Below are 17,183 nucleotides of genomic sequence, written 5' to 3'. Positions count from 1 at the left end.
CTTGAATTTGTGCAGCTTTAATACTTAATGATGAACAGTTGAAAGATATGCTCTAGCTTAAATAGAAAAGCTGTTGCACAACAGTGGGAAGAGTCTTAGAGATTTTCCTTCAATGCCTTCTCCTAATGAAGGAATATTTTGGAAATCTAGAACAAACTTATCCAAGATGAGCTATCTTATGATAGAATTGCTCTAGCTAGAGAACTTAGTAGTCTTATTTGTTGTCTCAATGATGAACAAAAGAAAGTTTATGAAAGTATATTAGATGCTGTTTCAAGAAATAATGGAAGTTTTGTTCTTTGTTTATGGATATGGTGGCACAGAAAAAATTTTTGTGCATGGAACCATATCTGCTACTCTAAAATCTAAGGGTCAAATCGTGCTTACGATCGCAGTAAGTGAAATAGCATCATTTTTGTTATCTAGTGGCAGAACTGCCGATTCTAAATTCGAAATTCTTTTGAATATAAATAAAGACTCCGCTTGCAACAATAAATGAGGAAGTGCTTTGGCTAAATTGTTAAGCAAGCAGAGTTAATAATTTGGGATGAAGCTCCTATATCTTAGAAATATTATTTTGAGAACTTAGATAGGACATTGAGAGATATTCTCAAGTTTTCTAATCTATCCAGCTTGGAGCAACCTTTTGGCACCGCAAAGTTGTGGCATTTGGAGGTGACTTCAGAAAAATTTGCTAGTCATTCTAAAAGAAAACAGACAGGACATTATGTTTGCCACTATTAATTCTTCTTACTTATGGAGATTTTGTAAAATACTTGAACTTACTAAAAATATAAGACTTCAGACAGGCTCATCTGATTCAAATATAAATGAGTTGAAAGAATTTTCAGAATGGATTCTGAAAATTGGAGATGGTAATTTTGGTGATCCTAATGATGGCGAAGACTTGGTTGAAACTCCTAATAATTCCTTATTAAGGATAAAAGTGATCCTCTAGCAGCTATTATGGAAACTACGTATCCCTTATTGTTACAAAATATGCATGAGGAAGGCTACTTACAAGATAAAGCCATTCTTGCTCCTATACACGATATTGTAGACACTGTCAATGAATACATGCTTTCTTTGTTGTCTGGGGAAGATAAGGTGTACTGAGTTCTGATACTGCCTGCAAGGCATATGCTTATGTATTTAGTCAAGAAGATCTATATACACCTGAGTTCTTAAATAGTATCTGATGTTCTGACCTTTCAAAGTATGTACTAAAATTGAAGACCGGTGTTCCGGTGATATTGCTTAGAAACATAGACCCCTCATCTAGCTTGTGCAATGCAATCAGATTGATAATAACTCAGCTACGTAATCATGTATTAGAAGGTAAAGTTATCTCCAGGAGCAATATAGGTCACAAGGTAATCATCCCAAGGATGGCCTTAACTTCTTCAAATTCAAGGCTGCCATTTAAATTCCAGCGCAGGCAATATCCCATAGCTATTTGCTTTGCTATGACAATCAACAAGAGTTTAGGGACAATCGCTTTCAAATGTCGGATTATATCTTTGAAGACTAGTGTTTAGCCATGGTCAACTTTATGTTGCAGTCTCTAGAGAATATTGATTTGTGGCAATGAAGGCTACATATTTAATACTATAAATAATGTTGTATTCAAAGAAGTATTCCAAAATTTAGCATAAACAGTTTCTTTGAAACAATTTCATTCTCAGTAGCTTTGATGTAGTACAAAATAGTTTCTTCTTAATACAGATAAAAAGCTGTTTTTTTATAGTTTCTGTTGATTCTTTAGATAATGAAGCAACTACAATGTATAAGGGATTGCGAGTTTTTTTCTCATACACTCAGGCTCTAAATATAATGGTTCTTATGATAGCCAATTTTTGATAACCATGCATTTAATATTTCTTTAACCATTTTAACATCGTAGTTCAACATTTTACACTCATATGAAAATATAAAATCATTTCTTATAATATGATCTGTTTCGATTTTATATTTAAGAAAGCAATAAATAATGTCATACAATCCGTCGCACGGTACAAATCTAGTTTAATATAAAAAAGAGAAAAATATACTCACCCTAGCGGAGGGCATCACTTTTCTTTTCCTCTCTCCTGTGCTAGGGAATAGGGATCGGGGATTCAAACTGCTAGAGATAAAGCTCTCAGGAAGTTCAGGCATTCAAGCTGCGAAACATGCAGTAGACTTGCTTCTACGTAAAGTCATCCAAACCAGTCTTTAGCTAATATTTTGGATGCACTGAAGGTGTGGAACAAACAGGTTCCAACCACAAATAATCGATTTTGTTGCCTTGTACAAAGCTTTCAAACCACTTCCTAGCTAATATCTTGGATGTATTGCACATGTGAAACAAAACAGGTCCCCAACCAATTCCTAACCAAAGGGCGTGGCATAACAAAATGCCCAAAGAGTTGTGTTATGAACAAATGGTATATACCACGGTTGATGACTCCACCATACTCCATATCGAAGGAAGCAGGTTGGTCAAGAAGATTACTAAATTCTATACCTATAGAAGAACACAGAAGCAGTAGCTCCAAACACATGTATGTAGTAGCGCAAATGATGCCACGGCCCTAAGATATGCGTAAACTAGATACAGTTCAGTCTCCAGACAGGCAGTCAATCTGATGGGCTCCATATTTTTGATCCCTTTAAGAGCATTCTGACTAATTCTGGCAAAATGCAATAAACGTCGATGATGTGCATTCCAAAAGTCTTCTCTTGCTCCATGACATAATGTTCCGATTCCGCTTGAACATGGTAATTTTCCTGTATTACGCCCTACCGTACTGTACTGCCTTTGCTCAATAAGAAACGAGCGAGGAACGCTGATTGTCTATCACGTCTCTCCAAGGGGCAATATGTAAAAATCCGAGCGAAAGATCTCGAGGCATTTCGCACTAATAAGCTTTAGCCAGGGGGCAATATGTAAAAACACCCAGCCAAAGTTTTCGAAGCATCTCGCCTGCTTATCGACCGCCTTTCCCCAGCACGGCCTATTCTTCTCTCTCCGCTTGCCACCAGCGTCGCGTTCCCCACCGCGCCCACTGATCGAAACCCTCCTCGCGATAAAACCGTACGTGCCCGAGAGGAGGGCGTGAGAGGCCCCTTGGCCGCCCTCGCGAAGATATGGAGGAAGGAGCGAGAGCGGAGATCGCCCACCACCCCCCGCCCTCGTCGACGACGGCGAGATCAACGACTGGAGCAAGGAGGAGGACGAGCCCATGGCGGAGAATCCGCCTCCCGCTGATGAAACTGTAGCGCCTCCTCCCGCCGAAGGTCCGCTCTGTACCATAAACCCTAATTTTGTTACATACTGGAAGAGCTCTCCGTGAATTTAGATCTGGTCCTGTTGGAAAGCTGATGTGTTTCTTTGCAATGATGTTTTTTGGGACACGGGGTCGCAGTAGTATAGCTCAGATCGTTCGAGCTTTAGTTTTCTTAATGGTTTTGTTCTTTTTTTTTTTTTTTTTTGCTTATGGTTCCTTTGGCCGCTGGATTCTTGCGCAAGCCTTATTCTTGCCCAGAAAATTAGTGATGATGCGGATTTTCTAATTGCATCTTCGTATCTTTTGTTTTTCTCGATGGTTTGGTTCCTAAATAATTTGTCTTGCAGTTCCTTTGGATGCCGGATTATTACAAATCATTCTTTGACGGAAATTCTGTGATGATGCGGATTTTTCCATTTCTTTCTCAGTAGCTTTTATATTTCTTTTTTCGCAAGAAATGAAATCATCTTGCGACTTGGCCCACAAAAGGAAAATCTAAAGGATGCAAGATGATCTAGTTAGTATCATTCAGGATGTTTTGCTTTGGTTGGTCTAGAATTTATTGGAAATTGCGACATCATCTGTTGATCAAGAAGGATATTGTCGATATTCATATTACCGGTTCTTTCCCCCCTGTATGACAAGAGGATGTATTGCGTATTTGTAGAAGGAACAAAATATATTTGGGAGGCTGTTGGCGTTAATAGAGTTGTTTATGGGAGAACATTTTTATCTTCATGATTCTATAGGTTTAGATAGTGGCATAAAGCTTGAACTGGAAAAACATTTGTTTTAGTTAGGCTTAACGTGGATTTGATCTTTCCTGTTATTGCTTTTGATTTTGTAACTGGATCCAGGGAGTAATGGTTTCTATGATATATAACTGTGTTGTCCTTAACTGAAGAATGATCTTATGTCGTGTCACTCTTGTCATGATCATGCTGTCTGTTTAATGCCATCCATTTTTTGCTTGATTTTGTGAATTTTGAACTTCTCAAAATTCAAAGAAAGAGCAAGAGGATAAGGCTATGCAATAAATCTCTCTCTCTCTCTCTCTCACTCTCTCTCTCTCTCAATTTTACAATATTGTTTGAGTGTATTTTTTCAGATATTTCTGATAATATCTGGGTATCTTTGCTCAAGGTTTTTAGTAACTGAGATATCAACCATCTCATATTGTGCATCAGTGCATGATACCGAGATGGACCAACATCATCCTCATCTCAGTGAGATAGGATATATTGGAAAATTTAGAAGATCAAGATTTTTGAGATCTCAGCCAATGTTATGGGAACCAAGACATCTTGGTTAATTTAGTAACTCAGATGACTTCCATATTAAGACAAAGTAAGCATTTAATGGTTAAAACAATAATTTAAGATTCTAAAATTCATAGTAGGGTTCGTGGCCAATATTTTGATGTCATATCAATATATTGGGATATATCAATTTATACCAGCCAATATATTTTATGCCCAGATACAAGTTACATTGTAATGGTAACTGCCCGATATCTATGCAAAATGATATCTGGGCCTAGATGAAAGCCATGAGTTAGCTTCAGGGCACCGTTATAGTTGTCTTTTTGGCATTTCTTTCCTTCATTGAGTTAGCAAGATTTTTTAGGTTTAGATAGACCTATGTATATTATGTTCAGAAAGTATTTGGAATTTTTAGCAACCATGAAACTGATTTGAGGTGATGGATAATCTGTCAATTAATCATTTAGAAAGACCATTCTGTCTATATATTTGGTGTTATTAACTTACAGTGACTGACTTGCCAAACAATGGGCTGTATGTGCTTCAAATACTCTTCTATGATGGATGAAAGTATTGGCTGGGTGTTAATGAATATACTCTACTTGTGTTTATGAGTACATCAAAAATCTGCCATCATGTCTTTGCATCCTGTTGTGGTTTCAACTGAGTGACATTGTCTCCACTGTTGTTATTTGATGTAATTTCTCAACAATGGCTGGTCACATGTTCGGAGGCAAGGCATTTAATCTTCATGCGCTTTTTGTAATGATAGCTGAGGATCTTTGCGATGGTTAATGATAAAATAAAATCTTCAAAGGTTTACCGTAATACTAATCAACAAGCCTTCTCCCATCTTTTCCAGGTTGGTTTTTATCTTTCCTTCTTTTGCAATCATCATTTTAAAGGAAAAACGATAACATAATCATTTCCTTCATTTACTGTTTGACTGCATTAATGGATGATCTAGATTAGGATAGAAGGGGACAGGCATAATGCATTTTGTTTGTGCAATAGTGGTTTCTTCCTTTTGCTTGAACCACAAAATATTATCATGTTATTGTTGCCCTTGATATCACTGATGTCTTACTATGCAAATATGTGACAAGCCCCAAGGAGCATTGCTAGAATATCTTAGTTCGAATCATAGATGATGGCTAGCTGGACTCTATCTAGGATAATGTACCTGCTTCAAAATCTCTTCATAATATCAAACCCACATTCACTTCATAACAACTTAAAGCGCTTCTAAAATATTTGCTTCTCGGTATCCATACTCGCACCTGTTCCCATACCTGCCCCCTGTTATAACAACTAAGATCCAGATGGACTGATTACCAGAAAAAAGTCCCCTGCTCATTAACTGATTATTGGGAGTGTGACCAATATACAAAAAAGTCATAAATTAATTAGCTTTGCTACAAAACATGCATAGGGAAGCTACAATGCCAATTCGTATTTTGATGAACCTTCACTGTTGTCTCTGTAGAATCATAACTGTTAGCTTTTTCAAATAAGCCTGAAGGAAGGAAAACTTGTTTAAGGAAATTTCTCTGCTATTTGTTGCAGGATAATGTTTGTGGTAGTTTTATAAAAGTCTAGCTCTAATTAATTTTGATGTTTGCTTTTTTTGCAGATGTCAAAGTGGTTCAGTCAAACCTTCAGTCATTGCAGTTGGAAACAAAAGGTGAAGTGTCTTATCTAGATTCACAAATATCGTGTAGTTGATTAGTAATAATAATAATATAATATTATTATTGTTTTTGAGAAATGTTGCCTGGGCAGGAAGGTTGATTAAAATTCACCATTCATTTTATATCAGTTGATGATTACTTCCATCATAATTAGGAAACATTCATTTAACTACTTATGAGTTGGCTTTTTTAATCACTGTTCTTTACCTTCTCCATGCCTACCAATGTACTAAGATCTTTGGATCAAGGGATTCAACTTTCTTTTATTGAGCCATTCAATGGATCCAATATTGCTGGATCTTCATCCTCATCATTTACACAATGTTCATGATTTTTTTCCCTCCATGTTTATGCTTGTTTTGGTAAAATCACAGTGAAAGATAAGGAGGCAGCTGCAACTGAGGAAGTTGAAGAGCTGGATGAAAAGGAAGAAGACAAGAAGCGGCACCTAAATGTTGTTTTCATTGGTCATGTTGGTATGCCTCATTTTTAGAATTTTGCTTTCTTCTGCTTCATGTTTCATTACTCATTTTCTTCAGCTTTCTTCACCTCATTACTCATTTTCTTCATCTTTCTTCTGCTTTCTTCATGACAAAAAACACTTTAGTGGTCATTGATATCTTTCCAGCCTGTTATCTTGTTATAATTGCTATTTCTATTTCTTTTATCTTAGAATTACTTGTGTTCTCTTTCCCTTGGGATTTTTTAATCTCACTAAGGGTTTGTTTGGATGGTTGGGCCCAAAATCTTATGGGATTCATGGATGGGATAAGTACAACCATAAAAAACATTGGATTGTATTCTAGGTTGGGCCTATACCTATAAGTAGCGAGGACTACCTTTTGAGTGGGCTGGCCTGATCCCATAGGGAAAAAGAGAAGATTTCATAGATCTTTTTTTTTTCTCCCTATGGGATTCATGCTAGCCCACTTAGAAGGTAGTCTTGGATAAGGTTTTACGTCCCGATGGGATGGGCGGCATTTTGGCAGGATTATCCCATTCTTGTGAGAAAACAAGATTGGGATGGGCTTAGGACTTCGAAACCCATCCTTGCAACGAGAGAAGAAGAAAGAGGAAGGAAGGAAATGAAGGAAAGATGAAGAAAAGGGAAAAATGAAAGGAAGGAAGAAAAATGAAAAAAAGAAAGGAAGGGAGAAAAAGAAAGAAAAAGGAAAGGAAAGTAGAGAAAAAGAACGAAAAAAAGAAAAAAAGAGAGAAAGAAAGGAAAGAAGAAGGGCAAGATGGAGGATATCTATTGGGATGCATGATTGGGACTGCTGTCGGGATGGAACGGGACAGTGGGGCATCCCGTTTCAGGGAGAAATCGGGATATCTTTGTCCCATGGGATTTAAAATCTTGATCTTGGATAGACCTAGCCTAGCCTATAATCTAATTGCTGTCGGTGGTTGTATTGGCCCAACCTACGAATCTTATGGGATTTTGGGCCCAACCGTCCAAACAGGCCCTAAGCATCACTTTTAGATTTTGATATGTTTCTTTCAATATGTGCTGGTTTCTTTTTCTGATAGTTATAAGGTCCATCTCAGGTCTATAGATATGAAATATATATTTCTATTCTCATGCATTTGGAATTGTTAAACAAGTCCGAGCACAGTTAACTGTTTATAGGATCTATGCCATATTTTGTGATTTAATTTGCTGAATTTCAAAAGGATTTAATATCAGCCAAAAGTTTGGGACATGTTATGTGTTTGAGATTATGGTTCAACAAACATGTACATGAGAGTTCATGGAGAGTGTATTTCACATTTGGACTTCTAGTTCTTTGCAGTTTGTTAATTATTTTGTGAATTCACACAGAAAAAGTTCAGGAGATAGATGATGTTGAACCAAATCCGATGTCTAAATGTTAATGCAATGTTTAATGCAGATATGTTTCTGATCAAAGATTTTTATCAAGTCTTGATCCTTCTTTCTCTTAGTTAACTGTTATAGATAAGTCTAGGTAATATGAGATATATGGATGGAATGCACCCTTCCTCTCCTCTTATTACCTGTTAGTTGTATGGCAGGCCTACTGTAAATACCAACTTCATAGTTTCATTCATGACTTTAAAGCATCTATCAAATTAATTTATGTCATTGTACTACATTTCAACGTCTAACCTGATGTTGCTGCCTGGACCATTGATCCTGTGAAGATCTGGTGGTAGGTTGTAGCACAGACTGCATTCATCATTCACATTCACATTAATTGTTATATTAACAAAACCAGCTAATGGATCATGTCTGTTTTCTCTGTTCTTGTATTTCCATCGATGCAGATGCTGGTAAGTCTACAACCGGAGGCCAGATACTTTTCCTCAGTGGTCAGGTTGATGACCGAACTATACAGAAATATGAGAAGGAAGCAAAAGATAAAAGCAGAGAAAGCTGGTAGGCACTTGTTGTCTTCATTGTTTGTTGTGTTTATTTGTTACTTAGGTGCTTCTGTTTGTTATTTCCTTACATACTATATGTTGCTATATGTCACAACTCTGCCACTATTACAAATAATTTGATCCAACATTTGTCTACCATATCTGTTTTGTGTTGTTGATGATGATATGTTTTGAATATCATCACATTATGAAGTTTGAATATTCAGCAATTTTTTTTTCTTTTGTTCCATTGGCATCAAAGTCATATGCTCAATCATGGACGTTCTTGCCAAGTCATAGTTGTCTAAAAGAGACGTATTCTGTCCTATATTTCTCATACATACTTGGAGTCCCTGATTGCTGCTGTATTAGGGGAATAATGTTTCATTAATTCTGGGTTGTGCTTCTATGCCACCAAGCAATCATCACCTTGTCATGCTAGGTATTGCCTTGTGCAGGAGTGTATACGTTTATATATTCATACATCATTAGGAAGTTGAGATCACAACTCACATGTACCTGAAGGATGATGTATTTGCATCTGAAGCTTGATATCATGAGATTGAGAACGATCGGTGCATCTATATAGAAACAGTTGACTTAGAGATCTGTTTAAATTGTATCTGGGTTTATAAATTATGAGATTTTCTTCTTTATACTTTATACTTTCATTATGAATACTGATATACTCTGCACTATATATTCTAAAGTTGAAGCTTTAATTTTCTCTGGTAGGTGCTTTTGCTGGATTCCAGAAGGTTTTAAGAGTCCTGAAAATTTTGATTTGAATATGTTTTGTTTCAACAATCTTCTAGGGAGTGAAATAGTGACAGGGTACTATCAATTTGATGTTTTGATTTAGGCAACAGAATAAGATTTTCTTCACTTCCAAGTGTAAGGATGTAGTTTTTGAGTGTAGTGAGGTAATATTAATACCAAAACAGTTGGGTAATTACTTAACCTGAGTTCTAATTTTTTTAATGCGATCATTGGTAACTCTTATTGGTAGCTCCAAATGTATGAGGGAGGGATCGAAGGAAAGAGGACTGTGGCAAAAGAAGGTATGGGAGAAACAATAATTTTAAATTCTTGTTTGTGAGAATATAAAAAAGAGTTGCTTTTTCTGGTTGAGATATTAGACGAGGCTTTAATAGGTCATTGGAAGGTCCAAGGATTTTCAAACCGGTATGAGGTGCCATACTGGTCGGTCACCACTGCGGGGTGGCATTCGTATTATCTGACTGATAGGCCATTCTTTTAATTATTTTTTTTTAAATTACTATTTGTTTTTGATCTTTTTGCTTTTCACTTATTATTTTGATCATTATGGTTGTTTAACTTGTAATTTTGCTGTCACTTTGATGCTTTTTGGTCATGAATTGAAGTACAATTAAACTATGTGAAAATGCATACAATATAACAAATGGAGTCGATTTAATGGATTTAAAGTACAAAATATGTATCAACATCTAAAATTTTGTAGAGTATCGGTGTCCCTCATAGATGTTGGAATCGTGATCATAGTCTGGTCCTACGATACTAGTACAAGATTTCAAGAGGACCATCCCATAATCTTGCACCCCATAGTATGCACCCGCTGGATAGCCACCCTGTTATTAAGCCTTTATTTGATTGGCTATCTGAAGATCGTGGTAGTGAAATCCGGCCTATAAGTTGCTTGAGGCTATGGAGGATAATACCCACTCGAATATGATATCTTAGATGAAGGATATCCATGTAGGTCATAGCATGGTTGTGTGGAATATGATCCGATGTACAACTTAGATCTAGATTTGGGACATTACTTTGTGTGCGAGGTCATCTGCATTAGCAGGGTTGTATCCCAAACAACCTCAATAGGCTCATTACCATTATCCGATGGGATCCGTTTGAGCATATATTTTTTGATTATTATTTTTGTTTATTATTATTATTTTAATATAAAATTTATAGACAAAGAAAAATTATAATTTTGGTTGCATAGATCATCCGTAGATATACAACACATCATGAAAGCATGTCAAAATCTAAAGTTTGGCATGATCTTCCCTTATTTTCCCTTTTTTCCGATTTTGGCAAGCAAAAGGAAAAAAAGGAAAATAGAGGAGAGGGAAGGGGAGAAGGCTTTTTACTTGTTTTGGGGTTGCATCTAAACTGAAATCGTAAAAATCCCTCCTTTTCTAGATCTTTTTAACTGAAAGAAAAAAATAAGAAGGTGAGGTGGAGAAGGCATAGGAGTCCTCTCTGCCTCCTCCTCAATCAACTAAGGGGGAGAGAGCTGAACGATCCTAAATCAAGCCAAATCATGTGGTTCAGCTCGGTTTGGGCTAGTACCACTAGGTTTAGGCTTGAATTGCCCGGTTTGGGCCTTGTCATGAGGAGAAGGCCTATACAATCCTGGTTTGGGGGTGGTATGTTCTGTGCACCCACTTGGTTTGGGTGGTACGGCCTTTTTTGGTCAGTACAATTGTTATGAAGGAACAAAGACAAATAAATACAAAAGAATTTCAGGTTGGTTCTCTCTCTCTCTCTCTCTCTCTCTCTCTCTCTCTTTCTCGGCACCTGTGGAAAAATTTGGGTCATAAAGGGTATCTCCTGAGTTCATATGCCCTAAGCTTGCTTCTTGAAAGGGTGGATTGTTGCCAGGAGCTAAAGTTGCTAGCACTAAATGGCATTGTCTTCCTATATGATCAAAGAATTAAATGTGATGCGATTTTCTTGTGAAAAGAAAGGAGTATGTGATGCTAGTGTTTTGATATCTAGAGTTTGATAAGTTATGAAACTTGGAGCTTGTGGATATATTATTATAAGATGATCTTGTGGATCTATGGTGCCTATGCTCAGTTTTGACTAGCAGACCATTGTCCTGATCCTTTGAAATTTTTGGTACATCACTTTAATAATCCCCTTGAAAATCTGAAAATTTTGGCTTACCAAAAAAGAAAATTTGAAAATTTTGTGGCTTGAGATTGTGGAAGTCTGAGAAGGGAAAGGTAGGGGGTGATTTCTGCAACTATGTGAGAGTGCAAAACAGAATTCGTTGGAGATGCTTGAGAAAGATAGCAGTTTCCTGGATGTTAGAGCATCTGATAGGTTCTTGAAGAAGTCAAGGTGGTGGGTGTAAGAGGAGAATGAGGGGAATGTATAGAATTTTGAGAAGAAATTTCTGGTAGATTTTTTAGTTATGTGGTTTGTAGGAACATTGAACTTGTAAGAATAACCAAGGTTGGTGGCAGATGGGTTGAAGATGTAAAAGAGTGAAGTTTATACTCTCTAATTGTGATATTATATTCTTATGATCCTTCTACCAGACCTTTTCTTAACTTTTATGTGGTGTTGTTGTTGCATTCCAAAGACAATATTTGGGGAAAAATGGAGCCTGAAGCAAGGTTTGCCATCTCGGTATTGGATTCTGTACCGGTAACATTCCTATTACTGTATTGGTACACCCGATATAGAGTCTGGTTTGGCATGCTGACACTTGGTACATCTTTTGTACTGCATATAAGTTCGGTATGGTATGGTAAGGTTAGTACACACCATGCTGACCAGTATAGTAAACCTTGGCTTGAAGGGATAAATATGCATCTTTGTTCTAGTAGAGTTACTACTCCATGAGCTAACATGCCATTTTTTGATTTTTCTGGAATATCGTAGAGATGCAAATCTTGCCCTTTCCTAGATAAAGGTGCATAGCAATTATGTTGTGTAAATACAACAGACACACCTGAAGCTTTAGCAAACTGATCTTTGAGATATGGACTCAGCAAAGTGGGTTCATATCTTATTCTTGATAAGTATTTGCAGAAGGCAGGCAAATTGCAATATAGTTCATGTTGGCTATAATTTATTGACTCATGGAAAAAGGAATTGCAAGGTTCATAGGCAATTTTTTTTCCTCCTAAGGAAGAAAATCTTACTAATTTTTCATATGCTTTCCCTCCTTCCATTACTCTGTCCATATTCCAGTTAATCTTCCGTTCTTTGTGTGTCTCTCCCTCCCTCTTCCTCACCTTTTTCAACAGAATTCCAAGTGGTCTCCTGCTGCGGTGGGTTAATGTCAGAGACTAATTGATCCCATTCCGAAGCTAGGCCATGAGCCTGCGAAGAGCTAGGCATGGTTGAAGAGCAGAGGGCCATGATGCTTCAAGCCTTCCCCTCTCAGGCAAATAGGGAACTGTTTGCCAAGTGCCAACTCCATGTCAAGAACTCCCTTCATTCTTAGCATGCAATTCTTCCACATGGAAAGTACTTTTTAGGTGATACATCCCCAAAAAGTACTTTATTCATTAAAATCATCAAAATCATTATCTGAGTGCCAAAAAAATTTTAGGTGATATGATTGTGTGCATGATTGTATTTTGGAGGAGATCTTGTGGTTGAGGAGGTGTCTTGCTTTGCTACATTCTTATCTATCTGCATTTTATTCTGAAGATATGAGGAGGTTGTCACCCATTTCATCTATTAAATGTCCTACACATCTTTCCTTTTATTCCTGTGTCAGGTCTTTGGTTTGCAAGTGGATTTGTCTTTTTTTAGGTTGACTATGTTTTTATTCATTAAAATATAATCATATAGAAAGGACCTCTAGAACACAAATCTAATATGATGCTTTGTTGATCTATGTGCTCAAAGAGAAGAAAAAATTGCTTGATCATCTGCTAATGTTTTGAAATTTCGTAAAGAATCTGGAATCCCTTTGCAGAGGATATGTTTAAAATTGGGATTTCCTTAAATGCTTTTTTTATTAGTTTCTGTAGTTGCTAGCTTTATGGTAAAAGAAACTCGAAAGTCACTATGAATGAAGTGGCATGGGGAGATTGTGAAGGAACATGATGAACATTGCTTTGGTAATAGGAATGTCTTGGTGTATAGATTCAAGAATCAGGTAAATTACAATGTTCTCTTCTGTGCTGTCCATTTTCAAAAGAGAATCTGTGTGTCACCTACATTGAGATGCCTGCCAAGCTTGTGGTTGCTCTAATTAGATTTGGTTCGTATTGGTGAATTGGCTCTCTATAATGAGTCTTTTGGGGTTCATAAGTCTGCCTGGAGGAAATAATGCTGTGATATGATTTCTATTCAATGAATGCTAGCCTGAGGCATTTACTTACTATATGGAACGGGATGCATGATATACTAGGAATGTTTTCTCTTGATTGAGGAGATTTTGATGGGCAAGAGCATTGCCTTATCCACCATGGTCATAGTGTGTTGGTATGGTGAACTTATTTTTGTGGTGTATCCATATTTTATAAATTGATCCTCTTTCATCCGTTGTCAAAAAAGAATCAGCAGAATCTTCTTGCTTGTTTCTCTGGTGAAAAAAAATTCTTCTGAAAGGAGGAGGACAGATATTTATGCAAGTACATGAAAGAGCATTTACGGAAACATTGAATGCCTTGTTGAACTTCATGAGTAAATTCAAGATTCTTCTTTTATGTTTTTATACTTTATTAAATTCTTTGTTTGTTTTGTACCCTTTCCATATTTTCTTAATCTTTTGTATCTTCAAGGGCTAGAATATTTTGCTCTAAGCCTTCTAATGTCTGGACTTAGGAGCATTTGTTCTCGAGAAAAATATCTTTTTTTTTTTTCACAAATACATGTCATGTCAGGATATGTAAGCTTTGTTGGGATGGCATTAAATTCCAGTGAATACCAAATTAGGGATAAATCAGAGGGCTGAGTTCTTAACTGTTATTTATGTGGCATGTGGGTGGTTGAATTGTTCTATTTTGTGACTTAAGTGTTTTTCAAGTTATTGCTACTTTGACATATTTGCATGTTATGTAGCATTTGCTGGTGGGTCTATTCTTTCACAATTTGCTATGGACTGGTCTTGAATAACTTCATGATTATTTTTTCTTTTTGTTTTTTTTAAGTTCTTACACACACGCACACACATCCATAGATATATATTTATTAAGCAGCCTGGTCTTTGATATTCTAGGTACATGGCTTATATTATGGACACGAATGAGGAAGAACGTGTAAAGGTGTGTTTTGCTGCCCTGAATTCTCATTTTGTTTGAATGCCAATCTCTTATGGAATTTACTCAATTTAGTTTCTCCTATCTCAATCTATTGTGGGTTAAACTTCCTTTATGATCTTTTTGCCAAGCTCTAGATTTTTTTTTGCTTACCTGCGCTGTTATACCTGGGTCATTTTTTTTCAATATTATATGAATATGATAAGGTCTAATTGTTACATGCATGCTGAAATCAAGAAGTCTCTTATGCCTTTGTCATTTATGTTATGTTTGAAAACATCATCTTACTTGTAAAGACTTGACTCATGTGTTCTATGTATTTTTTTGCTTAACATATCATCTCATAATGGACTGCATGATTTTTCCAATCAATTATTTTTGCTTTTTTTTTTTTTAAATATTTATGGATTTCAGGGAAAGACTGTGGAGGTTGGCAGAGCTCATTTTGAGACAGAAAATACAAGATTCACAATTTTAGATGCTCCGGTATTTTTCTACTAATATTTTAGCATTCATTATTTGCTATTGGATGGCATCTGCTTTGTCAGAACAAGGAATTTATTTTCATTTTTCAATTCCATGATGATATTGTATAGCAATATTGACTTATTATGCCACAACAAATGAATCAGCAAGATTCTGGGTTTCATAACAAGCTTTGAGTGGGTCCTGTAACAAGACTGGTATAAAATTAAAGAACAACCTCACAATTGCAGATGTCAGACTCTGCTTAAAGTCAAAATCTTAAATAATTGGCATCATTAGTAATCCGACTTCTCTATTTGGTGATATGTGGCATCGAAAGACCATGCCATTGTTATTAACTCAATAACTCTCATATGCAACCTGAAATTCGTTGATCTTATATTTCTATCTACTTACAACAAATGCCCTGTTTTCTTTATTCCTTGAAAAAGTACTATGCATTAGTATCAAAGTCCTGCATTTTTGGAAGGATCAAATTGCGAGTGCATAAATGCGTTGTATGTTCTATTAAATGAGTTCAATCTGTCTGATTACTGGCTTATAAGTAAATGGTATCTGCATGCATTGTTAATGTTGAATCTAGCACGTTATGGGAATGCTATATCAGTCTAGTGAATATCCTAAATTATTCTTTGGTATCATGTTTGAATTACTACTAGCATGTAACCCGCGCTTCGCAGCGGGATTTACCTTGAGTCAAAGCAAAAATTTAAAATATTTTATCAATATATAAATTATTTATATAATATAATATATAATATTTTTATTAGTTGATGAACTTACATTAATGCTAGTCTTCATCTATCATAACTCCTTCGTCTAAATTAAAAATATGAATACCAAAAAATTTAATTAGAGTATTACTGAATTGAGTTCCATAATAAAATATGAACCAAAATGATTAGAAAAATAACCTATAATTTTAAATATTTAATATTAAATCTTAAAATCAATCAAAAAAATATAATCCATAATTTTAAACTTATTTTTCTAGTAATCAATTTTCTAAATCATATATATATATATATATATATATATATATATATATATACACACAACAACTGAAACTATCAACTTTATTTATGTTGATCTTTGCATATTTTTTGGACCATATATAATAAATTTATATATAGAATCCTAAAATTAATCTTAAAATACTAAAAAAATAAAATCTTTTTTTTGATGAATTAGTGTTATCCAATTAATACAATCAATTTTTTTAATCTTCTAATATTTTTTAACTGTATATAATAAATCTAGATATTTTATACATTTGAACATAAATTCTTAAATCAATCTAAAAATTCTAAAAAAGAATAATTATAAAATACAAAATCATAGTGAAAAATTGATTATTTATTTGACCCAGATTAAATGGTAAATTGATATGAAAGGATTGTTAGATGGTTCGTCTTTCATGATCAAAATTAATATGGATTTCATGATCCAAATATTTATTTACAATTAGAAAATCCATGCATAAAAAGACTCAAAAAATCCAAATTTTTTCCAACCAAATATTATTTAAAATAAAGAAAAAAAATTAAAACTAAGTTTTAGATAGGTATCAAGTGCATATAAATGTAGAACTTTTCTGACCTCATCAAATATAATGCACCAATTAAGTATATCATACACTAATATTTGCACTTTATCGGTATCCGATGTATGAATACATGAAAAAAAATAAATAATTTGCACTCACATGCATAGCCCATTCAAAATTTCAGATCAGGTTTCGCATTGTTCCATTTCAAATGACAAAAGATTCCAATGATTTATTAGACCAAATTTGGTTCTAAGACACATTCAAATAGCAAGTAAGAAAGATACCTTTTCAAAAGTACAGAAATAAAGGGCGAAAGCAAATAAAAAATAAGTAATTAAAATAAAAGAAGAAAAATTGATAATTTATCTTTTTTAATATTTTCTTCTTCAGGAGAACTACCTTTCTGATTGAAGACTGCATCACTATAACTGACTTTCCCGATCCAGTATGAAACATTGGAAAACCCACATCACCCCACTACCCTCCGAAACTGTTGCAGCTCGTAAATGAAAACACACACACATGCATATATGTGTGTGTGTGTGTGTGTG

General features: G+C 35.3%; 1 protein-coding gene across 1 annotated transcript in view; it reads left to right on the top strand.

Moving 5' to 3' along the window:
- Nucleotides 1-2,971: 2,971 nt before the first annotated feature.
- The window catches only part of LOC105041813 (uncharacterized), a 29,631-nt gene continuing 15,419 nt past the window's right edge, over nt 2,972-17,183 (top strand). The window contains 7 exon segments of the mRNA XM_010918845.4: nt 2,972-3,169; nt 3,172-3,279; nt 6,165-6,215; nt 6,597-6,698; nt 8,509-8,620; nt 14,558-14,603; nt 15,012-15,083. Coding sequence (XP_010917147.2) covers nt 3,130-3,169; nt 3,172-3,279; nt 6,165-6,215; nt 6,597-6,698; nt 8,509-8,620; nt 14,558-14,603; nt 15,012-15,083 — 531 coding nt within the window. The 5' untranslated portion in view covers nt 2,972-3,129.

This window comes from Elaeis guineensis, chromosome 3 (assembly GCF_000442705.2).
Source record: "Elaeis guineensis isolate ETL-2024a chromosome 3, EG11, whole genome shotgun sequence".
NCBI lineage: Eukaryota > Viridiplantae > Streptophyta > Magnoliopsida > Arecales > Arecaceae > Elaeis > Elaeis guineensis.
The sequence above is the reverse complement of the archived record's forward strand: the minus strand, read 5'-3'. Positions and strand labels throughout refer to the sequence as shown.